General features: G+C 38.5%; 1 protein-coding gene across 3 annotated transcripts; it reads right to left on the bottom strand.

The window, feature by feature from the left end:
• Positions 1-63: 63 nt before the first annotated feature.
• On the bottom strand, positions 64-23,830 carry lin9 (lin-9 DREAM MuvB core complex component). Of its 3 annotated transcripts, none has more exons than XM_051645312.1 (15): positions 23,747-23,830; positions 18,888-18,920; positions 18,571-18,662; positions 18,282-18,386; positions 18,035-18,165; positions 17,751-17,876; positions 17,426-17,583; positions 10,783-10,916; positions 10,518-10,643; positions 10,314-10,415; positions 10,147-10,227; positions 9,934-10,059; positions 9,409-9,591; positions 9,126-9,223; positions 64-1,198 (listed from the first exon to the last, which is right to left on the bottom strand). In XM_051645312.1, exons 1-15 carry the CDS (start codon positions 23,775-23,777, stop codon positions 1,093-1,095), a joined length of 1,632 nt encoding a protein of 543 aa, XP_051501272.1. In that variant the 5' UTR covers positions 23,778-23,830; the 3' UTR covers positions 64-1,092. The 3 variants fall into 3 exon arrangements, with proteins under 3 accessions (XP_051501272.1, XP_051501273.1, XP_051501271.1); XM_051645313.1 differs by having other exon boundaries at positions 18,901-18,920; positions 23,747-23,778; XM_051645311.1 differs by lacking the exon at positions 23,747-23,830 and adding an exon at positions 22,331-22,424.
• Positions 23,831-25,358: the final 1,528 nt, after the last annotated feature.

Raw genomic sequence — 25,358 nt, 5'->3', positions numbered from 1 at the left:
ATTCTATGTCCATAATAAAGATGTCTATTAAACCTCAAAATACAAACTCGGAGCCTTTATGCATAATAGAAATCAACAATTTATTTACAAATGTTTTGTATCATGCATACACCTACAGGTAAAAAACAAAACAAAGCTAACGAATTTAAAAACACACCAGTGGGGCAATTTAATCCAAGGACAAGACAAACTGTTTTAGTGGGCACAGCTGCCTATTTTAGGACTTGTAAGAACAGATTGGCTGCTTTACAAAAATAACAATCTGCAAGTCCAAAAATGTCCACATTACCCTATATATATATATATATATATATATGACTGATTTCTTGATATATTTTGAGTGAACTGTACAATTATCTTCAATGTACATATTTAAAACAGACAGAGCAGGTTTAAAATGGAACAGTGACTCCTCTCCTGGGAAACTCAAAGTTAAAGGGATAGTTCACCCCCCCTAAAACCTATATGACTTTCTTTGTTCTGTAGGCAGCATGTTCACTTTAGTCATTCACTTCTATTGTATGGGGGAAAAAAAAAATATGCAAATGAAAGTGAATAGTGACTAACATTTTGCCTAACATCTGGTGTTCCACAGAAGAAAAAGTCATACGATTTAGGAACATGAAGGTGAGCAAATTACATTTTGGGGTAATATCCCTTTAAACACAAAGTTCAGAGAGAAGGAATAAAATGTAATGCAAAACATTGTTTTAAACAAACAAATAGAAACTGCATCGATGAGGAGTGTAATTTGGCATACACACCAGTTGGAAACCAGCAATAAAAATGAGGGAACCTTAAATATATTAAGATGAGTGAGCAACAACTGAAATGACAAACAACTGTCTTCAGAAAACAAACTTTTTTTTGCCTCACTTTTCCGTAGCACGCATGCAAGCTAATTGAACTTCTTCACCCAAAACACTTTGGTGCCTTTAGGCATGGAATTGTAACTAGTACAGTTATTGAACACACATTCTGACCTCTCATAACATGTCAAACAGAACAAACAAGACAAACAAACATAGTGGGCAGGAAGAGGTGAGCTGCTTTGAGATTGGACTCCGGGGTGGTGTGTATTTTTTTTTTCAGTCACGTTCTGTTGGTGTTGTTGGCAGAAAAAGCATGGAGGTTTCCCAGCTGGCTTAGCCCGCTCTGTATGTGTGCTACATGGATCTCCACATTATCCTGAAAACAGCTATAGAAGACAGATGATTACTTTTATAGGTGAGAAGGCAAAATGAACAAACTGACCCTTTGTTAAGCTCCGCCCCGCTTGGATACAGTTGCTCGCTAAGACAAGCTTTACAGAACGTCTCGTAGGAATGAACTAGGGGTTTTCCGAAAATCTAATAATTTTCAGTAAACTGTTCTCAGAGTGTTAAAAATGTAATGACTATTGCTCTTATGTTGGCTGGAATGAAGTGCGCCATTGCAAAGCATCCTGTATTTGTGTTTTTCTTTAACCCTTAAATGCATGACTGTTTTGCCTAACTTTGACATACCTCAGCTCTTTAGCGATCCGGCACTTATATCTATCACAAATGGGCAAATATCTACAAAAAGGACAAAGCAAATTTTGGTGTTTTATTTTACATATATCAAAGAGATGACAAATTCTTTTAAGGAAAGAATTCTCTGGCCATTCTCTGTTGACCTCTCTCATCAAGGCATTTCCGTCCACAGAACTGCCGCTCACTGGATGTTTTCTGTTTTTGGCACCATTTGGAGTAAATTCTAGAGACTGTTGTGTGTGAAATTCCCAGGAGATCAGCAGTTACAGAAATACTCAAACCAGCCCATCTGGCACCAACAATCATCCATGCGATTATCTAATCAGCCAATTGTGTGGCAGCAGTGCATAAAATCATGCAGATACGGTTCAGGAGCTTCAGTTAATGTTCACATCAACCATGAGAATAAGGAAAAAATGTGATTTTTGTTTGTTGTTTGTTTGTTTCTTTCATTTTTTACACCATGCCAGCTTCTATGGCTATATTCATGGCAGGAACCAGGTTTAGTTATTTAAAATAGTTAAATAAGTTAAATGAGGTGTTTAAGATTCATTTTTCCTAAAAACTAAATTTGGATTCACTTGATTAAAAACCTTTTCAAAAGAATCAACTGAATAATACAGGTTCCTCAGATGTGTAGAGGTATGACAGTCCAGTAAAATATGTTTAATGGATAGTGGGTTCTGACAAGATGAGCACTTTGGTGAATTTTCTCCTGATAGTAAAAATTGGTGTGTGAGTCTTGTATGTCCTATCCGGCATCGTGTGTAAATGACTTGATCCCAGCGATTATTAAAAGGGAACACATATCTTGTTCCAACAACAAGATTTATTTCTCATAATTTGTTGTTTAAACATTGATCCCACTCAGACTGCCATTTGTTTTTGATATATACATTCAGAGTTGGTTTCTGTGGAAGGTATAGGGCATTTAACTGGTTCAATAAATAGTGCTTCTCTGGCAGCTCTGTCTGCTTGTTCATTACCGGAGATTCCTGAGTGTCCAGGTACCCAGAAGAAAATAATATTAAAACTCTTTGCTTCAAGAGATGACAGTTTGATTAAAATCTTCACGATTGTTGGGTGATTAGTTTTAGTAGCTTCCAATGCTTCAAGACATGATTTTGAATCAGTTATTATTAAAAAAAAAAAAAATGTTGTGGAGCAGTCTCAAACTTCAGTGCCAGTAGTAGAGCGTTTGCCTCTGCAGTGAAAACTGAACTTTGGTCAGGGATGCGGATACCCTGACACAGTTGGTTTGTTGCAAAAGCTGCTGCCACTTTATTTCCAGATTTAGATCCATCTGTATATATTGGGATATGTTGTGGGTACACTGCTCTTATGTCCAGAAATTGTTGATGGAAATCATTTGGATGCATTTTGGATTTTTGGTTCCTTGTTAAATCTAGATGGATTTTAGGCTTTTTGAGATCCCATGGAGGAATTTTGCAGAAATGTGTCTGTTCCACACTGTTTAGATCCACTTTCAGATTCTCTAGATGGGTTTTTATACATAGGCCAAATGGACGAATGAAATTGTTTTTATTTTTATATTGTTGAATACTGAAGTGGAAAAACTGCTGAATTGGCTGGGTTTTCTTTATTTGTTTTAAGTTTGGTTGCATATTGTAAGGCCAACTTTAGGCATCTGATTTCCAAGGAAGGTTCATTGGCTTCCGCATAGAGACTTTGGATTGGTGACATTCTGTAGGCTCCCAAAGCTAGTCGTATAACTTGGTGGTGTACAGTGTCCAAAAGTCATATGTATGACTTCCTAGCTGATCCATAAATGATACTTCCATAGTCCAGCTTTGAGCGTACCATAGTTCTGTACAAGTTCATGAGAGTTGGGCTGTCTGCTCCCCATTTGGTTTTGGATAAAACCTTTAAAACATTCATAGTTATAAAACATTTATTTTTTTAGTGATTTAATGTGAGGAATAAAAGACAGTTTGTTGTCAAAAGTGATACCAAGAAACCTGTTCTCTTTAACAACTTTAATGGGGACTCCATCCATAAACTGCTCTGGTTCATTGTGTAGTGAACGAAGCCGACAGAAATGCATACACATGGTTTTTGTTTGTGAGAACTTGAAACCGTTCTGTGCTGACCAGGAGTGCATTTTGTTTATATTCAATTGGATTTTTCGCTCGATAGTATTCATGTTCTTGCTCTTGTAGCAAATGCAGATATCATCTACATATAAACTACAGAGGACATCAGAGCCAATGACTTTTGCAATGCTATTTATTTTAATACTGAAAGGGTTACTGATAGGATACTTCCTTGAGGTACTCCAAGTCCTTGTTTATGTAGGTTAGAGAAGGTGTTTGCTATTTTAACTCTTAAAAAGTCTGTTCGATAAAAAATTTTCAATGAAGATTGGCAGTTGACCTCTAAAATTCATTTGGTACAAATCCTTTAAAATTCCATATTTCCATGTCATGTCATAGGCTTTCTCCAAATCACAGAAGACAGCTACAACATGTTCTTTTCTGGTAAAGGCGTCACGAATATAGCTTTCAAGACAAATAAGGTGATCTGTAGTGCTTCGATCTTTCCTGAAACCACATTGGCCGTTACTTATGTGGTGTTTAGATTCCAGTATCCAGGCGATCATTGACCATCCTCTCCATTGTCTTGCATAAACAACTGGTTAAAGCTATAGGGCGGTAGTTTATGGGGTCGTTATGGTCTTTTCCTGGCTTTGGAATAAGTATTAGTTCTGCTTCATGCCAGGCAGATGGGATTTTTCCCAATATCCAGATGGAGTTAAAAATTCTAAGGAGCATTTTCAGGGAAAGGTGGGGTAGATTCTTTAAAAATTGATAGTGGATTTTATTCGGTCCAACAGCTGTGTCGTGGGATCTTTTAATGGCCCGTAGTAGTTCTTCCATAGAAAAAGGTTGGTTGTATGGCTCTGTTACTGGAGCCAAAGTTAATCTTTTCTTTTTCTTGAGCAAGAAAAGTTAAAAAAGCAGGAAGACAGTTCTCAATAGATGAATTGTTTTCAAAAGTTTTTGCTAGAATGTTTGCAATTTCTTGTTTTGAAGTCAAGAGCGTGCCGTGCTGTTTAATGCGTTGTTTTTTCCCTTCATTTTCCGTATCAGGTTCCATATTTTGTATGATGAGTACTTGTTGTCATGTTGGAAACAAATCTTCTCCAGCTTTCCTTTTTTACTTCATTGCTCTACTCATCTTGAGTTTGATAAGATTTTCAGTTGATGGATGTCAGAAGAACATTCTTTCAGTTTTTTTCCTCTCTTTTATAGCTTTCTTACATGTATCATCAAACCATGGAAGTCGTCTATGTTTAATGTTTAAAGATATTCTTGGGATCGTATCATTAGCTATAGATATGAGCGTTTCAGTGAAATTTTGCATAGCATCTGGGCTGTCTTCTGGAAACCATGTCAGTTTCTCATGACAGAGGGTTTGAAATTGATACCAATTTGCTTTTTTAATTTGCTATCTTTGTATATTTGTTTCTTCCTCTCTGCCTTTGATGGTAACAATGATTGGGAAATGATCACTTCCACAGAGGTCATGCCAAACTTTCCATGAGAGGTCTAAAAATAATTCAGGCTGACAAATAGTTAGGTCGATTGCAGAGTACGTTCCATGTCCTGGATGTAAACAGGTATTCAATCCATTATTTAAAAGACATAAGGTGTGGTTATCTATAAAATCTTCAATCTTCTTTCCTTTTGTGTTACAGTGATTACTGCCCCACAAAGTATTATGACTATTAAAAGAATAAAAGGAGATGGGAGCTGAGCGATAAGGTGATCTAGGTCCATGTGTGTCAAGTTAAAATGTAGATAGAGAAGACTGTAATGGTTTTCTGCAAAGTCAGGCGTACTGCTGTTGCCTGTAGGTTGCATCATCAATATTTTGTTGCCTGTAGGTTGCATCATTGTAATATTTATATGACTATGGATCACATCTTATTAAAATGCTTGTACCATCGGAAGTCCGCTTATCACTGCGACCGAAAGTGTTAAAACGTGTAAAAATTTTAAAAGAGAGAGTACTGTCTGGTGGTAATTGTGTTTCTTGAAGACATATGGCTAGAGAGTTAATAATTGCAGTTAGACGCTGCAGCCCTGATACCACGAGAGTTCCACTGGATGATATAATTTTCCATTACCTATTAGGGAGAATAGGGGCAGTTTTCTTGGTTCTGCCTTTAGGGGATGGACTTCTACTATGGTATTCATTCTCTTTCATTTCCACATCTTTTGTTTGTTTTGTCTTTGAGGCTTCATCTTGGGATACTTTTGATTGTGAAGAACTTGCCTTACCATTGTTTTTATTTGCCTTTTGGTTTCCTGTTATTGAGCTCTGACTGGAGTGAATGTCATTTAAAAGAGTTTCACTCTGGGTTCCTGTGTTCTTCATCTTTGGGGGAATATTACTATGGTTAACGGTTTGGGGTTTGTCTTTATATATCCAGGTGATATCTGTCTGGCAGTCTATTGTTCTCACAGCAACAGAGGCGAAGGTTTTATTCAGCGTAAAAACAGGGACGACATCCACCATTTTCTTTGCTTCGAGGTAACTGATTCTCTTAGTACACCTGATCTTCTGTATTTCCTTTTCTCTGATCCATATGGGTTTTGATGAAGCTGAATGGTCACCTGAGCAATTACAACATTTTGATGGTTTTTCACAGCTCCCCTTGTCGTGGCCTACCTCCCCACAGTTACAACAGGTATGTTTGTTGTTGCAGCCTTTAGATTCATTGCCGTATTTTTGACAGTTGAATTACCGCAGAGGGTTGGGTACAAATAAGTCCACTGAAGTATCCAATTCGAAGTTTCTGGGATTAGTGGTTTATTAAAGGTGAGGATGTACGTACCAGTTTTAATCGTTCGATCTTCTCTCTTGATTATTATTCTTGTGACGTTCATTACTCCTTGGGTCTTGAGCTCATGCGTTATTTCTTCTTCATCCACATCATCCAACGCTCTAGTTCAGATTACTCCTTTACTGTAGTTCAAAGTTGGATGAGGAGATGTCTTTATTTGAACTCCAGCTAACATGCTGGCATGTAGTAGATTTTCAGCATTGGCCTTTTTACTGCATTCCACAAGAATCTGTCCAGATCGTAGTTTTTTCACTTCCTTTACTGTTCCCGCTATTCCTGCAATACCTTTTTGTATAGCGAAAGGGGAAAGCTTGATGATTGCAGAATCTGGAGCAGCAGCTTCAATGATGATGAATTTTGGCCAGTCATCATTACTCGGCACAAGAGCACGTCTATTTTCTGAGGTATTGTCGGTATCCAGGTCCATGAAACGTTTTTTTGAGGTGTGTTTTGTAGTCATGTTTTGGGTTTTTAGTTTCGTCATCTCTGCTCCCCACCCACCTTGGAGCCCAAAAGTAAGGGATGTACAGCGCCGCGGATCTCCAGCAGATTATGCATCAGGGATACAGGGATGATATACTCAAGCAAAATGAGCAACAAATTGCTCAATTTACTTGACTGACCCTTAGCCAACGCCTACTGGGAATCTGAGAGATATTTGATGTTCAGCTATCACAGAGTATTCCCAGGGCATGTCTTGACCAGCCGATTGATCAGATCGAGCCATTCCAACCTCCCGCCTAGGTGAAGTAGGAGCCAAAGTACCATGTTGAAATAGTGGAAGCCACAGCAAACCACATTTCTCAGGGACCAGGATCTCTTCCTCCACCGACACGGGTCGCAACTCACGGCAAACGAGTCGTCCTTTTCCTTATTTCTTATAATAGAAATGGGATAATAAGGATCTATTTTACTCCAGGTCTTTACAAGAGTGATGGATTTTTTTTTTATGCTGTAACCCTAGCAGGGGGGGGCTTGAGGGTTGTTCACTCTTGCCCAAGCAGACAACCCTAGCATTACGGAGGGAAGGAGCGTGCCACTGTTCCTTTCACGGGCTAACATCATAAAGATGGGTGCCGAGCCGTACCTGGATTTCTGTGATTTCGACCGTGGCATGATTGTTGGTGCCAGATGGGCTGGTTTGAGTATTTCTGTAACTGCTGATCTCCTGGGAATTTTACACACAACAGTCTCTAGAATTTACTCTGAATGGTGCCAAAAAACAAAAAACATCCAGTGAGCAGCAGTTCTGTGGACGGAAATGCCTTGTTGATGAGAGAGGTAAAAGAGAATGGCCAGACTGGTTCGAACTGACAAAGTCTATGGTAACTCAGATCAACCACTCTGTACAACTGTGGTGAGAAGAATAGCATCTCAGAATGCTATTCTGAAATGCGGGTTGGCACAGTTTTAGCGGCACGAGGGGGACCTACACAATATTGGGCAGATGGTTTTAATGTTGTAGCTGATCAGTGTATCTTAGGTCACTAAAGACCCTTTTGGTAATTAAACAATTAGAATTATTTTATTTTTTTTGCAATTTCTGTATTTGTTTATTTTTACACTATTCATAAGAGAAAAACTGAAGAATGCTAAAGAGGTGGGGGCACAACTGATGGATGAGGTAAATGTGGTGGAATGAGGTCCCGGGTCACTAAAGACCTGAGGTATGCATTTAAAGGTTAAAGAAATCGAGGCAAATGGTAATATGAACCATGTTTCATCTAAGTTTCTACTATCTCTAATATGACCTAAATCAATACGTGATATGTGGAGTTCTTGCTTATTTTATACGTACTTATTTGGCAATGATGGCTAAGATGAAGGGTGCATCTCAATCAGCTCCCTAGTTCAGTAGTCAGGGCACTGGTCAGGAAGCCATTTCTCAAATCGCAAAATCGATCTAGTGCACTGAAACGTTCGCTCCCTAAAAAGTCCCCAGAATCCAGGGAGCATCGTTGCTCATAATGTTCTCTAACCGGAAACGTTATCCTGTCTTCTGAAGTGTTTCAAGTCATTGGAAGATGAGCACAAGTGTAAAACTATGAGGTCAATGCCTTTTTTTCCTCTTTAAAAGAAGTGATGTTTTTAATATCTTTCATCCATTATAACCATGAAAGGAAAACAATCTTTTGAATATTAGAATTGTTAGAAGGTTAAAAACACTCCTTTGTATTTTATTTCATTATTTATGTAATTTATCATTCCTACCAACACTGTACATTTGAATATTTACAACGAAAATGCACAACAGTGTTACAGCAATGTTGTTGATTAATACCAGCTGTGTTTTAATTCGCAAGCTTGTTATCATTTCGCAGGTAACTGAGTCAGAAGTGTCCCAATGTTCAGTGGAAGAACACCCTTGCCAGTGCCCGAATTAGTGTTCGCGATATACTGATTCATGACATAGGGAGCTGATTGAGACGCAACAATAGTTTAGTCATATATTCAGTATGGCAACAAAGCTCTACAATATTTTTGTAAAATTTCTGTAAAATTCTACTTACAACTATCCAAGCACACAGGACTTGAAAATGGCAAAAGCTTATATGACAGCAGACAGCAACAGCTGTTAAAATAGGATTGGTCAGTAATGTTTTAAGAAGATACTTAGCAAAGGGTCATTTAGATCTTTAAAAAATGGAAATAAATAAAACATTTTAATTGAAGTAAACATGGGAGTTCAATAGATACAGCAAAAACAACAAAAATTAAATAGAGGTAAATTGATGTATTACCTGAGGTTAGAGTCATCTATCGAACTCTTTATGTCATTAAGAGAGTCTGTCAGCGATTTGAATTCAAATGAATTCAAGTCACCCCCTTCAGCCAAACACTGTACCAAATAAGAATGAGAAATATGATGATAAATCTATGAAGTATATGTCCTCTGTTTGACAGAGTTGGACAAGGTGAGCAACTTAGTTGAGCAGTAATATGATTAGAACATGTAAAATAACACTTTTTGTTGTTAGTTTATGTTGTTAAGCAGTAAATTGTGTTTCCGGTTTAGTCTGGTACCCTGATCTGCAGCAGGAGAGCTGTGAGACGGGAGACGAGCTGGGTGAGGCCGGGGCTCTGGACACGCTGTTCTCCATCATGCATTGCATTAGTTTGCCGCACAACGTCCTGTGACTCTTCTTCACAGCGCCTTCGCAGCTCGCTGGGCTGATCTGCAGGCTGCATGCCCTGATCTGGGGCCAGCTGTACAAAGAGCATCATGGAAGATTGAAGAGACAGCAAATTTGTTGCATAAACAATAATTGAGTATATTTGAGTGAAACTATGCCTTAAAGGCATGGTACACCCAAAAATAAAATGTTGTTCCAAACCAAAAAAATTTTCTTCCTGGAACACAAAAGGAGATATAAAGCAGAAGGTTAGCCTCAGTCACCATTCACTTTCATTGAATGAAAAAATATGCAAAGAACATGAATGGTGACTGATCACCTTTTGCATTCCATGAAAGACAGAAAGTTAAGAGTTTTTTTTAGATTTAGAAGAATTTACATTTTTGTACGAAAGTTGTGGAAATAGGACACATACATCATAGCAAAACTGCTGGACTTCATGCAGGACTTTGTTGAGGTCTTTATTAAGCTGTTCCAGATCTAGCACTGTTGTGGCATATCTCTTCTGCAAGTCCAGACCGATCGGCATGGAATAAGACTTCTGCAGAGGAACAATATAGACACTTTCATGTCTGACTGGTGAATGACTGACTAAAAAGAGAGAGCCCTTTTGAAAAAGCCATCTTACCAATTTTTCAGCTTCTGTGTTCATCTCTTTCAAATGTTTTATATGTTCTTTTTTAATCATGAGGATTTTGGACAGGCGTGTCTGTGGGGTAGGATACAACATCAACAAATATCCTTTGAAAACATAATTTCAGGTATACAGACACCATTACTGGACACAAGTCTTACCACTTGAACAAGAAATTTGACAGGAAATCCACCCAGTGTCTCTCCATCAGTTCCTGTCAGTTTGGTTTTCCAAGGAGACTGACTAAACAGAGGATCACTGTCCTGAGGACAGAGCAAATAGAGGTTATGATTATTTTTCTTTTATATTGTGATTGAACATGTATCTGTCATTTATGGAACACATCTTCGACAGTCTTTCGCTACCATTAAGATGGACTGTGTCGAGCCAGGATAAGACCCACGTGGTGGGGTCAGAAAGCTCTGGAAACGAGGTGGCCGCTGTTTCTGAGCAAAAGCAGATATGGGCATTGTCTCGTGAGGTTCGTTACTCTGGAGAGAAAGCATTGGAGAGTTTTAGTGCCTGGACATTGAAATAAAAAAAAAAAAGACATGGTAAGATTACTTCTAGGCAAAATAAATGCATCATCATGTGCAAAACATTAATTTGCTGTGCAAGAATCAGTCTTACAAGCACTTCATAGTCAGGAACTGTATGTGTGCCGAGCCCATTTCTGTCAAATGTGACGCGATACGTTGCCGCACTGGTATCGACTGCATCAATCTGTCCAGTAAACAGGCCATCATGGACACCCCTAAGACGAGCTGCATTTGAAAGCAAAAGAAGAAATTATTATTGTCTTTTTTTTCTTTCTTTTTTTTAATAAGAAGGTCGTTTTTCTTTTGAATCACACAGGTTTCCTTTGACAGAGAGGTAATATTTGATATTTTTATATCTTCTGTTTATACAATGGAGTATGTAATATTATTGTTGGAAAGTGCAAACCTTAAAGACCCCATGAAATCAAAATTAAAGTTCTGCTGCTTTGAGTCCATATCTATTAGCTTTAAGGTCATCTATATGCTAGTGTACTTCTAAAAATTGACAAAATTTGTTTTCAGAAGATGTAAGCATTTAAAATCTGCGGTCTCTCTCTTCCGGCTTAAAAGACTCAGGAACATCTATGATGTCTCATACAGGTTCAGAAACCTTGTCAAATCAAATACTTTCTCGAAAAAAACGCACCCCCACCCTTCAACTGTTCATTTAATCTGTGTTCTAACTGGCACTGATCATGTCTTTGCAGGGCACATCGAAGGGAGCACAATCCAATGCTGTAGGGACATTCCAAACAGATTCTGCAATAAGAATTGCTTAAAAAATGAGTTCTGACTGAACATTATCACTTTTCAGCCATCTGAAGCTCTCACAGTGGAGGGTAATTGTCTTCGAAGGGAATAAGGCATAGGGATGAACACTTCTGAATGAGACTCGCCAATGCCGGAACTGGACTTGTGGAAAGTTGCTGGGGTTTATTTATATTTTTTTTTTGAGCAGTCAGAGGATTCTTGGAATGTACAGCTCGAGTAAGTGTCCTTTATTCTTTATGCTTAGTGTATTGTGATTCAAAACATGGATAGATTATCTTTTAAATCGCTTGTTTCTCATTCACCTGCATTGGACTTACACAACAGCTCCAGCCTCGTCGTAAGCAAAGACCATGATGTGTTGTGTGCATAATGGGCAGGTTATGGATCAATGTTGTCAGTTAGATCATCCTTCCATTCTCAGGTCTTTAGAAAAAATGGGCAATATTGAGATCGCTTCTCAAGTTTCCCCTGTCAGCGGCTCTAATATGAGCAGCATGGTGGAAAGGGGTGTTTGTGGCTGTAAACTGAAGCCTATTGGCTTTTATTTTTAAAACAGGAGTCATCATTCGACATGTCCCGCACCCACTTCCTGTTTTAGTACGAAGTACCTCAAAACAGCAAATCAAACTGCGCTCAAAGCACTTTACGGGGACTTTAAAGTCAAGCAAGAAATCAAATTGACCCTATATTTTATTAATGCATGTTACTAGTCTTATTGTGAAGGATTCATCCACCCATATTTGCTATTTTATAAAAAAAAAAAATACAAAAAAAATAATTGACCTCGTAATCTTTTTTTTGTTTTTGTTAACAATTTTTATTGATTCCATTCATAAGACAAACAAACGCAACATAAAAAACGGAATCAATTATATACATTAAACCCCTCCCCCCGACACAAACACGCACTGCAGTGGTCACCAACAATTAGAACATATAAAAAATAAATAAATAAATAAATAAAGTATACTTTAAAAAAAAACAAAAAAAAAAACAACAAGAATGCACATACACATCTAAACTAGAAATCCCTCTCCACTGCCCCTCCCCCAGAACCCTCCAAAAAAGCCAAATATCCACTCCACTTCCTATCAAACAAATCCCATTTTCCCAGCCTTCTAAAAATCACCTCCTTGAATGCTGCCACCACGCCCATCTCCCCACACCACTCCCGAAACGAGGGTGCCCCAGCCTACTTCCACCCCTGAGGATGATTTGTCTGCCGATCATAACTCTGGCTAGGACCCAACTTTTTAAATGATTATCCCCAATATTAATGACCACCCCATCGCCTAAGATACAGAGTCTGGGGCAAAATGAAAATTGAGTGTCCAATACGTCACACATAAAGCTCTGAACCCTCAACCAAAATTATTGGATCTTAACACATCCCCAAAAAACATGGGTTGTGTCCCCGTCTTTTGATTGGCATCGCCAGCAGGTGGGTGTGTCTTTAAGACCAAGCCTACACAATCTAGAGGGGGTCCAATAGACTCGATGTAAAATCTTAAATTGCATCAGATGCACCCTGATAATAGCACAACGCATTGTGCTTACAACGAGGCTGTAGCCATTGAGAACTATTTCAACATTTTGAATCACAATACACTAAATATAAAGGGAAAAAACACTTACATCCCAAGATATCTGCATTTAAAAATATGAATTATCCCCATAGTCTGAGTCGTGTTGCATTCAGTAGTGATCACATCACAGTGTATGCTACTCCCAAAAATAGTACAGCGCAGGTGGTGCAACTGTAAATACCTAAAGAACTGAGAATCCTAAAATGTTGAACCATATTTTCAAAGGATCTCAACACTCCACTCTCATATAGGTCACTGAGCGTATTAACCTCCATCACAATCCACTCTGACCAGCAGAAAGGGGACTTATTAATACGTAATTTTGGGTTTAGCCAAATTTAAATAAATGTCCCAATTTTTATTTTTTTTGATTTTTCCCCTTTTCTCCCAATTTGGAATGCCCAATTCCCAATGCATTCTAAGTCCTCCTGGTCGCGTAGTGATTCGCCTCAGTCTGGGTGGCGGAGGACGAATCCCAGTTGCCTCCGCGTCTGAGACTGTCAACCCACGCATCTTATCACGTGGCTTGTTGAGTGCATTGCCACGGAGACATAGCGCGTGTGGAGGCTTCACGCCATCCACCGCGGCAACCACGCTCAATTCACCATGCGCCCCACCGAGAACAAACCACATTATAGCGACCACGAGGAGGTTACCCCATGTGACTCTACCCTCCCTAGCAACCGGGCCAATTTGGTTGCTTAGGAGACCTGGCTGGAGTCACTCAGCACGCCCTGGGATTCGAACTAGCGAACTCCAGGGGTGGTAGCCAGCGTATTTTACCACTGAGCTACCCAGGCCCAATAAATGTCCCAATTAAACACTCTGGACACTTTTGTCCATACTGTGTGCAAATGCAAGATAACGGAGTGTAACTTAACTTCTCCGGATTGTTTAATAGAGAGGCTTTGCAATTGCAAAATAGGGGTGAGAACTTCCTGTTCAATACAAAACCAGGGAGGGGCTCTCTCAGGTGGAAGCGACCAATGAGCCAAATGTCTGAGACCGAATGCAAAATAATAAAACAAAATCTTAGGTAGGCCTAGCCCACCTTTGTCAATCGGCCTATGTAGCTTACTGAAATTAAATCTGAGACGCTTACCATTCCAAATGAAGGACTTTGCTATGCTATCAAATTGCTTGAAAAAAGAGAGGGGACATCTACAGGGAGAGATTGTAGCAGGTAGTTGAATTTTGGAATACAATTCATTTTAAAATGAAAATTCCCAATCATAGATAAATGTAATTAAGCCCACCTGCCCACATCACTCAAAAACCTTTTTATTAAGGGGTCAAAATGAACTCGAACTAAATCACACAAGTTTGCTGGGAATAAAATGCCCAAATACTTAATGCCCTGTTTGGGCCACTGGAAGGCACCAGGCTGAAAAGCCGTTACTGGGCAGTACGCTGTCAGAGCCAAAGCTTCGGATTTACACCAATTGACTCTGTATCCTGATAATAAAACAATAATGACTCTTCCTAATTTATCTTTAATCTTTGAGACATTTCAATTGTAGATGCTTACTTATCAGTGTAATGACTCCCCTACTCTTAATTGAGCCAGCACTAAAGAAAACATGTCCACCCCATATCTTCCCAAAATTTTCAGCTTCCTGCGGGGAAAGATGCATTTCTTGAAGAAACACTATATCATATTTCTTATGTTTAAAAAGAAAAATAACTTTCCTTCTTTTTATGGGGTGCCCCAACCCATTCACATTCCACGTGGAGAGAGACAATCCACTCATACTAACATTTGACATTAGAAAAAAATATATTGTGTGTCAAAAATAAAATTATAAAAGACCACATTCCACATTAGTGCAACAATCAAACCCAAACTTCCCCCCGAACCAAACAAACAGAAAAAAGAAAAACGTGAGCATTAACCCTGCACACGACAGCGACCGGCGTCCATCCCTCTAAACTCAAACAGTCCATGTACACCTACGAGAGCCCCCGCGACAACTTTGCCATCGGATTGCTCAAGTCTGGTGTTTCTATAAAAATTTTGTAAGACAGAATTACACAACAGAAGATAATTTATAAAACAAACTCCAGCCAATAGGCGGGATAAAAACAAAAAACATGTAGATTTATCCACATAACTGCCCCAAAGGTGTGTTCCTCCACAAAACAAACTCCAGCCTCTAGCGGAACCAGCACACACACACACACACACAAAAAAATGATATAAAAAAAATATATATATTATTATTTTTTTTCTTTTTTTTAAAAAGGGTGTTCAGTTTCCTTGGACAGTCAAACGAATGTTCAGTGAGCCGGCCCATTCAGCTGCTTCATGAGAGCAACAAATGACCCAATCACTCCAATGTCCTGCAAGAAATACTCCACAAAACAAACTCTAACCAATAGGAGGCATAAGCATAAAGAACGTGCAGATTCATCCACAACACTGTCCTGAAGAAGTGCTGCTACACAAAACAAACTCCAGGTGCTAGGTGGAACCAGCACAAAAAGAAACAAAAAAAGGTGCTCGGCTTCCTCGAACGATCGATTGGATATTCAGTGAGTTGGTTCACTTGGCTGGAATGTGAAAACCACAAAATAACTACTCAGTCCGTTGACTTTATGAAGGACAATGCTTGCTAGGGGACATGTAAATACTTTACGGCCATCCTTTGTATCTATTCTCAATTTGGCCGGGAACATCAGTGCAAAAGCGACCTTCCATTGATGTAAGAGTTTCTTGCATTCCTTGAATCGATCACGCTTCTCTCGTCGAATTTGCAAATCTGGGAATGGAAAATGCTGTGGTTCTTCCAAGAAAGCCTTCTGTTACTCCTCACCTCACGTTTATCAGATGATCTCACAAATTTGGCCAGAATTGATAGGGGCCTGTCTCCCTCAGCGGATCGCCGAGCCAGGACCCTGTGAGCTCGCTCAACTTCCAGCTTATGGCCTGTTATGTCGAGCAGACTCTGAAAGAGCCCGTCCAGGAATTTCACCATATCCCGACCTTCTTGTCCTCAGGAATTCCAACAATTCGGACGTTATTCCGCCGGTTACGATTCTCCAAATCCTCCAACTTCTCCCAGATGTGCCCCAAATCCCCCTTGGTCGACAGCGGACCAGCAGCCAATTCCCCCTCATGGAGTCCTTGACTCCAGATAATCGACCCGTTTCTCGACATCCCCCACTCTTGTAACCATCTCAGTGAATTTAGTCTCCATGGCCATGATCGATCGACGTATCGCAGCAAGATCCTCCAAGTCAGCAGCAACCTTCGTCAGCATTGCCGACACGTTCAACAATTCTCGCCGAATCTCTTTCACTTCTCCAGCCAAATCGACACCCTGGCTCGAGGCCTCCGGAGGGGCATCAGCTTGAGTGGGTAAGTATCTTTAAATGTCTCCAGATCCCGAGGATTTTGAATTCTTTGGCATATTGTCTTCCTAGAGCAGTTATGGATCAGGGTGTATCGAATCTCACCGGTTTATGACACAAAAAGTATAAAAACTAGCAAGTGCGCAGAGCTCACCGTTCACACATCTGAACCTCGCATGGCGTCATGTGACTCCCCGACCTCGTAATCTTTAATCAAAATATCATAACTTGCTCTTCCGGTGAAATGACTGACTCTTCTCTGCTGACGTATGTTAGTGGTAGTCAGTTTTAATTCCGCCCCTTCAAAAGTCTTGTTTACAAAGTTGACTTATGAAGCAGCTAATGCAGAGATAAAAAGGTGTATTTCCAGCTGTTTCCCCCTAAAACTCCTGTTCCTTACCCCAAACATTCTTGGTTACGGGGCAGCTGGGTTGAAATTACATTTCAAAAGAGGAGGAAGACATTGCACACTTGAATTGCTGATGTGATCACTACTGAATGCAACACGACTCAGACTATGGGGATAATTCATATTTTTAAATGCAGATATCTTGGGATGTAAGTGTTTTTTCCCTTTATATTTAGTGTATTGTGATTCAAAATGTTGAAATAGTTCTCAATGGCTACAGCCTCGTTGTAAGCACAATGCGTTGTGCTATTATCAGTGTGTTGAGATCGCTGCTCAATTTCCCTGGGAACCGGCTCTGGCTCAAGCAGCATGGTGGAAGGAGTGTGTTCCTGTCTGTGTCGACTGCAAACTCGCATTCAGATCTTCCTGCACCCATGCAACACACACTTTTCACAATCACAGACGATGGATAAACTCAAGTCCCCACCCAACATTTTTTTGTTGTTCGATAAGCTATTTCACTCCGAAATACATCACAACACGGAAGTCGTCACTACTTCCATTTTATACCAACTTAATAGCTTTGAATCAACAAATCTGAAGACAGACAATAGCTGCACTTTACACATCAGCTCTATCTTATCTTGTCAGATAAAGCTAGGTAGCAGACATGTTACCTGTAACTTTAGTCCCAATGACCAAGGGCAAAGGAATCTCATCTGGCAGGTCTTTGCATAGAGACATATCTGTGATTTTCCTCTGCTGCAGGAGACGCATCTTCTGCCTCTTCTGTTTCAGAGCCATTCGCTCTTCAGCAAAGAAAGCTGAGGAGCATCTGATAAACAAAATAACCAAGATAACTTAATATTTTTAATTACACATTAACATCCATGATATATGTAATCTAAATGCATGCACATTACATTGGTAAAACTAGAATAATGTACAGTACGTTGTGTGGAACGTAATTATTGGATAAGGTCAAAAAGCGGGTCAGTGAACCTGCGAGGTTTGCCCATAAGTCTTCTGATTGTTCCCCATTCCACTCTGGTCAACTTCCTTGTCTTTAGATTAGGAAAAGACTCCTTCAGACACAGGCAGAAGTCATTGTCTCCTTCAAATAAAGGCCTAAGTAGTATGGAAAAAGGAGATTGTCTAAAAGACATTTTACACAAAGGCTGCATTTTACATGTCTTGTTTATGGGTTGGACACTTCTCTCACTTTGCAATGACTCAAAATGAACCCAATGCACACTGTCTGCAAATATAAAATCTGCAGAACATACCTGTCAATATTTGAATAGAACCATTCATAGATGCACCATTTGTGTGCCTTGGGCAGTTTGAGCAGATTTCTTAGTCTCAGTCCAATTTTCTGTGAAGCCTTTTTATCTGGTGTTGTGATGTTTCCGAGTTTCTGCAAAAGCAAAAAGCAAACATTCGCATTCACATTTCATGAAAACCTCATTCATCCTTCATCGTTTAAAATGGCATTGGTTGGTCTGGGGCATTCCTCCTGGATGTCTGTCTCACCTGAGGCACAGTGGTGACCCTCTGGCTCCTCCTGGGAGATCTGGAGGAGAGCGGCCGCTCCTCATCCTCACATGACAGCCGACTCCTCTTTGAGCTCCTTGTCGGCTGAAGGATAAAGTAAAAAGGAGACCTTTAGGTAGGGTTTAGGAAACACATTAGTAAGCAAAACGTCTACTGTTATCAGCTCTGTAAAATGTTCCTGTGACCTTTTACAGTGGTAAAGCAAAATTGGAACTGCAACAACAGTACAAGGAAGTATGAAGCATCACAAAGGACTTCGTCAACTTACCGTTTCCATAGAAACGTAACTGCTCCTTCCCCTGGTGTTCTGAGATTTTGTTAAATTGTTCTTCTCATTTAGAGTATTAGACAAACTTCCTTCTGTAGAAGTTAAAAAAACAAAAACAGTGCTGACCATCGTTCAACTCATAGGATGGGACTGTAATGAATCTTTGACTATAAAAACAAAAAACTTTGTATTACATTATAGACTAAATACCACACATTTCTATAATTTCAATTCTAAGTATCTTTATTATTTTTAAATGTAATAACCCATTAAACAATGCATTTTGTTTTACCATAAGAAACAGTAAATCGACCAACCTCTTAGACTTACAAGGGCTTTAGCTGAAGAGCCTGAATACAAAAGAGAACATTGGACAACTTAAAGATATTTTTTCTAAACATAAAATTTACATAGGCATCATATGGTTACAAGCTCAACAAAATAATAAACATGACATGAGTTCCATAAGGATGTTTGATGCAGTTCACAAAGCATAAACTCCAAAAACTCATAGGTCATTAATGGGGTTCACTATTGGGCTATAAGTTCATATTTTACTCCTATTATGAATTACAACGCTCTTGAAAGTGTAAAACAGAATATGCAAATATTCCTATTCCATGAATTCTGTCAAACAGGATTTCCGACAGGCTCACTATTTGGTATTTTTACATGCTACATTAATCAGTGTTCTCACCCCTTTTGACCAATACATTTCCATTATTTTCCCTGTCCTATATGACTGGATGAGGATTTTTAGAAAACATTTTATGGAGATTTCTTGGGCAGATTTCCATGTGTACAGGGTTTGAAATTCACATCCGCCAAATGCAGGTATTTCATGTGCAGTTGCGGATACTTTTGCTCACCTAGCCACCACTGTGGTGAGCGACCTGTAAGATGTCTCGGAGTGACACATGACAAGAAATGCCATTAGACACAAAGATGTGGGTTTGAAGAAACACACTTGTTAATATTTTGAAGAACAGTCGAAAGAAAAAATGTCGATGCACATGTTCCAATGTTCAGTGGTGCTCTGTCGCCCATGAGCGCTGCATGTTTCAGTCATCTGAAAACAGTTTGCAAGAATAGTGTCGTCTATTAGAATGCTGCAAATGATGTCAGACCATCTCAGGAGGTGCTCTGAGTTTAGTTTGCTTTATTTTCATGAAGCAGTTAAAATTTTGACATTGCTTAATTCCAAATATCTGGAAACTTCATACCCTGCATGTGCATGTCAGATATTAATCTTTGTAAATTATGGACCTTTTTCACAGTAGGATGATCTTCCAGTTTTGACAGGAATGACAATGAGGGGTAGATTTACAGTCTCTTCAATTGGTTTTACACACTTTTTTAAAATGTTTTGGATCATTCTGCTTACGGAACATTCAAAGAAAACATCTTTTCAAAACATGTCAGTAGACAAAAAAAAAAAAAAAAAAAAAAATCCAGAAAAAAGGTTGTGGGAAATTAGATGTGATCTGGGAGGTTTATACAGCTTTTTACAGTGCATACCATTGATGAGATTAAGTCTATCCCTCACAGCTCTCGTTTTCATTCATGTCAAAAATCAAAGATGGTGCTACTGTGAATAAGGTCTATAGCTTTATAGACTGCCTTCAAAAATGCCTGAGATACAAATGCTACACAATATTGAACTGTTCTAAGACCAATAACTAGACAATGACATATTACAGCACAGCATAACTAGAAAATGTATATATTTATACATTTTTATATGTAGGAATTTTCCAGAATGTTAAAGATTTTATTAATTTAGATTATTTTTCCAGGCTTAGATTTCAATTTTTAAAAGTTCCTGGGTCATTCTCAAAAAATGTTGACTTTGACTTACAAAATATTGAAATGTTTGATTAAGGCCTTTCGTCTGATTGCGTTTGAGATAACCGCGATTTGAGATAACCATGATTATTGTGAATTTTAAATTCCGATCACATTTTACTGTCCAAAAAAGGGAATGAACGGCGCATTTGAGTGTCTCATTCAATTGAAGTCCAACCATCTCAATGAACCGCACTGAATGCAGTTCCAGAAGAGCACGTGAATATAAACCACTTCTGAACCAGGCTTGAAGCGCTGTGATGCACGCGCCATCTGCGGAGGTTTGCGCCCCACTCCCGGGAAAATATAAACAAGGATTTTAGTAAACACAAAGTGCTGCAATTTCACTTTAATTTAACGATCGTGTATTGGCAAATTTTATTTGTCGTTGTGGGTTCATACCTGCAGTGTTAATGACATGCAGTGACACAGAGAAACCATGTGTCACTCCCGAGATGACAGAATGAAGAAACACAGAATCTCAAAGGTCTTTTTTTAATGTGAAATAAGGGCTCGTGGGTTATTCAGAGAGCCTTAAAATAACGTGAAAGTGAAGAACATTGAACAGAAATATTTTACTATTGCATACTTATTTAATATAATAGCTATTCAGGTTGGCTGGGTTCCAACAACAACAGCGTAATTGCAAAATGGAACAAGACTAAAGTTGACCACAGAGAGAGACAGATATTTTATGACTTTTGAAATATTTTGATATTTTAAATATTATTTTTATACATTTTTTTTATTTATTTATTTTTTTATAAATAATTCATGTTTTTAAAGCCTTAAAGGAAATCATGTAAAAGTTAAATATGAATAAATTACTTAAATGTGCTATAAGCGATTTTTGTCATGGAAAGGTATGCAAAAAATGTTCCTACTCCCTGAGAGATATTACTGAAATAAGTGTTGTAAGATATCTCACCGGTCTCTGTGACAGTACTAGACTCTGTAAACAGCAAATTAAAATGTGTCCGTGAACCGCAGACAATGACGATTTCAACCTGTCAATCATTTTGTACTTTCTCATAGTATTGTAGATGCAGCAAATTGAGACTTACTGCCAATTTTAAGCCATGTTGTTCATAACAATTGTCAGTTGAGGGCGCTATTTTGCTGCTGTTGTTTTAAACAACCGTTTCTGCATGATGTCGGTCTCCATAAAGCTCATTTGGTATCTTTGGAGTGCAGGGTTTTGGAAAGAGGGGGCATGGCTAATCCAACGGCTCAGTCTCGTAGAACTAGAACAGCTAAAATTGCTTACAGCACTTTTAAGGTTAATGAAGTACACATAGATCTATGACAAGTGTGACAATTTGTATGATAATTAAACGTCATAATTGTGAAAGTCCTAAAACGGACAATTAATCATCATAATCATGAGAGCCCCAAATAAGACAATTAATCCTCACAATTGCAATTATTTGTTTGACAATTATTCATCGGCCAAATTTCATAATTGTGACACCCCTAGCAGTGACAAATTCTCTTAAAGATGAATGTTCTAAGATGGTGTCAATAGCATCACAAAACATACACCAATGATCAGACTAAAATCAATAAATGATATACATTGTTTCATGAACAGTAAACAATAACACCAATGACATTTAAATGAACCATGTGAAAAGAAAGTTATAGTTAAAACGTAAATTAAAGGAATATTTCAGGCTCAACAGAAGTTAAGCTCAAATGCCAGCACTTGCGGCACAATGCTGATTACCAATAAAATTTGACTCGTACCTCTTTAAAAAAATAAAAAACAAATCTGGGTTCCTGTGAAGCACTTAAAGGGAAGACAAAGGGGCCAATCCTTAAACAGAACAATACTCACTGTTTAAAAAGTATTTCCACAAAATGTAAACAATGTGTGTGTTCACATTATTTTAGTATGATATAATCACTTACTAACCTTTTCTGTGTAAAGTTATATTCAGTTTTACAACTTTGTTGCCATGACGACGCAACACTGCAAACACCACAAGGACCATAAAATTTATTATTGAAACAACTTTACAGCTCAAATAATACATGAGTTATAACAGAAGAATTAATGTAAGTGCTTTTATAAAATTATAAGTTTCTAACTTCTATGTTTAAACTCTCCAAAAATTGGGCCCATTCACTTCTATTGTAAGTGCCGCATTGTAACCTAAATTTTTGCTTCTTATTTTATTTTTATTTTAGAGAAGTCGAAATAAATTGTGGTAATCAACATTATGCCAAAAATACTTTCGACTGAGCTTAACATGTGTTGAACCTGGAAAATAACCTTTTCAATATCACAATATGAACATTTAGGCAGCCTCTTCTCCCTCTGAACTTTGACCCTGGGAGTTCTTCTCCATAATTATTATTATTTTTTTTTTTGTATACAAGTTTTTAACACACTGATAACACAAATGACATCAAATCTATTTATCTTCACTTGTCCAGCATAAAGTCACTGATGTTGTAAACGTTTTTACAATAGCACCATGTCTGTCAACAGGGCTTCATACAGCCTCAATACATTGTACCTTTAAATGACATATTACTGAACCTTTACATTGTTCTTAAGATCACTATCCAATGTGAGCCACCCAGAGATCACAAATAATCTCTTTGTAACCATAAGCTGCTTATACTTCTGACTAAATTACGTGTAATTTTATCACTGGTCTAACAGTGCAATAAACAGACACTATATTCGTACACCTATTGCAAATATTAACAGTAATAACAGTTATAATAAACACCTGAACAGTACAGGTGAAGAATTCCACCCTCATATACTCCAGTGCAATAAAAACAAAGCAGGTATCGATGAAAGAGGAGGAAAGAATCCACTAAGAGTTATTATGAGGAACCACAAAATTCTACCACCAGTATTTTATCATATGGAGAGTGTTATAAACATATGGAAAGTGTTTTGTAATTTTATAAAGAGTGTTTTACCACACAAACAGACTGACACTAACAAGAACAACAAAACCCAGCAGCTGTCATCGAGTTACGATGTAACCCTGTAAACGCATACAAATGGAACCCTGCACTTATTACAACCACTATGCCACTGCTCCAAGCAGTTTTGGATATATAAATGTTTCTGAGGCAAAAAATCTCCACAGATAGGTTATTTATTCATAGTAGTAGCCTCTGAAGGCTAACTGTTAGCTCGTTAGCCACACAGCTAATAACTTCGCGTCTGTTTTAATAGCACTTACGATCATTAAAAACACCTGAAATGTATTGCCAATTACGTGCATTATGATGCACTTTTAAACGGCACACATGCCCGGCAGGTGAAGGTTAGCAGGTTTAGTGTAAAGTTAGTTTTGTTACTTACTCTCATCTAACAGCTGCTCGAGCTCCGCCATCTTGAACTAGCCGCGCCGGTTTTTCAAAGGCCGATGGCCGCGGTGCATTGTGGGACGGAGAGGGCAGTTCAAAACACTACATAGTATGCACTAAACATAACATATTTCGCGTTTCATGAACAATTACAGACCTACCTTTCTCAAAATTGACCATAGTACTACCGTTCCAAAGTTTGGAATCACTGTTTGTGTTTTTGAGAAAAATGAATACATTAATTCACTAAGGATGCATTAAATTGATCGAAAATTACTGCAAAGACATTTTTAATTTTACAAACGACTTCCAAATGTAAATAATGATGTATTCCTGAAATATTCTATTCGTCCAAGAATCCTCCACTTGTATCAATACCATCTTATTCAATAAGGGGTTCAATACAAGTTGCTGAATCGAAGCATTTGTAGTGTAACCGGTCCTGCTGGACCCACTCCGAAATGGATTCAAACCGCCATCTGGTGAGGTTTAACACACTGCACAGCTACCTACCAGCTGGCTACCATGACACTCACCCCCCTAAACTTACAGCACCACTGTAACCGGTCCTGCTGGACCTGCTCCAAATGGGATTCGAACCGGTGTCTCTGGCATAGGAGGCAGGCATGCCAATGAGGAGGCTAAAGGCTACAGCCTCTAGCATGCCTTCTGAGGCCAGGGTAGTGAGGTTGTAAACACTGCACAGCTACCTACCATAGCACTCACCACCCTAAACCTCACTCCCATCTGGGTCACGGCACCACTGTAACCCACTCCAAATGGGATTTGAACTGGTGTCTTTGGCATGGGAGGGAGGCAGGCATGCTAACAAGGAGGCTACAGCCTCTAGCATCAGTCGCTAGTGTGCCTCTTGAGGCCAGGTGAGTGAGGTTTTACACACTGCACAGCTACTTACCAGCTGGCTACCATTAAAGTAACATAAGGTCAATTACCACATAAAATTAACTTTGTCCCTCCCTTTCTTCAAAAAAAAAAAAAAAGTAAGGCAACAATGGAAGTAAATGGGGTCAATCTGTAAGGGTTAAAATACTCACCATTTCAAAAGTATAGCCACAATACTAAAACAATATGCGTGTTAACATGATTTTAGTGTAATAAAATCGCTTAATAAACTTTTCGGAGTAAAGTTATAGCTGTTTTTACATCTTTGTTGCCATGACGATTTAATGTCAATAACCCCTTAAATAACCATAAAAACAAAGATTTAAACCACTTTACAGCTCAAATAATACACAAGTTTTAACAAAAGAATGAATACGAGTGCTTTTATAAAAATTTGAATCTTCATATTTCTGCCTTTAAACCCTCCAAAATTTGGCCCCGTTCACTTCCATTGTAAGTGACTCATTGTAAGCCAGAATCTTCCTCTTTTTTTTTTTCTTTATTTTTAAATATAAAAGGAGTGACGTCGAAATCATTTTTTGTGGTAATCAACATTATGCCACAAATGCTGTTGACTGAGCTAAACTTGCAATAGGAGTGAATGGGGCCAATTTTTTTGGAGGGTTTAAAGGCAGAAATGTGAAGTTTATAATTTTTTTATATATATATATATATATATATACATACAGGGTGGGGAGGGTTAC

The sequence above is a fragment of the Myxocyprinus asiaticus genome, chromosome 19, assembly GCF_019703515.2.
Source record: "Myxocyprinus asiaticus isolate MX2 ecotype Aquarium Trade chromosome 19, UBuf_Myxa_2, whole genome shotgun sequence".
In the NCBI taxonomy this organism is placed as follows: Eukaryota; Metazoa; Chordata; class Actinopteri; order Cypriniformes; family Catostomidae; genus Myxocyprinus; species Myxocyprinus asiaticus.
This window is presented reverse-complemented; position numbering and strand designations above follow the sequence as displayed.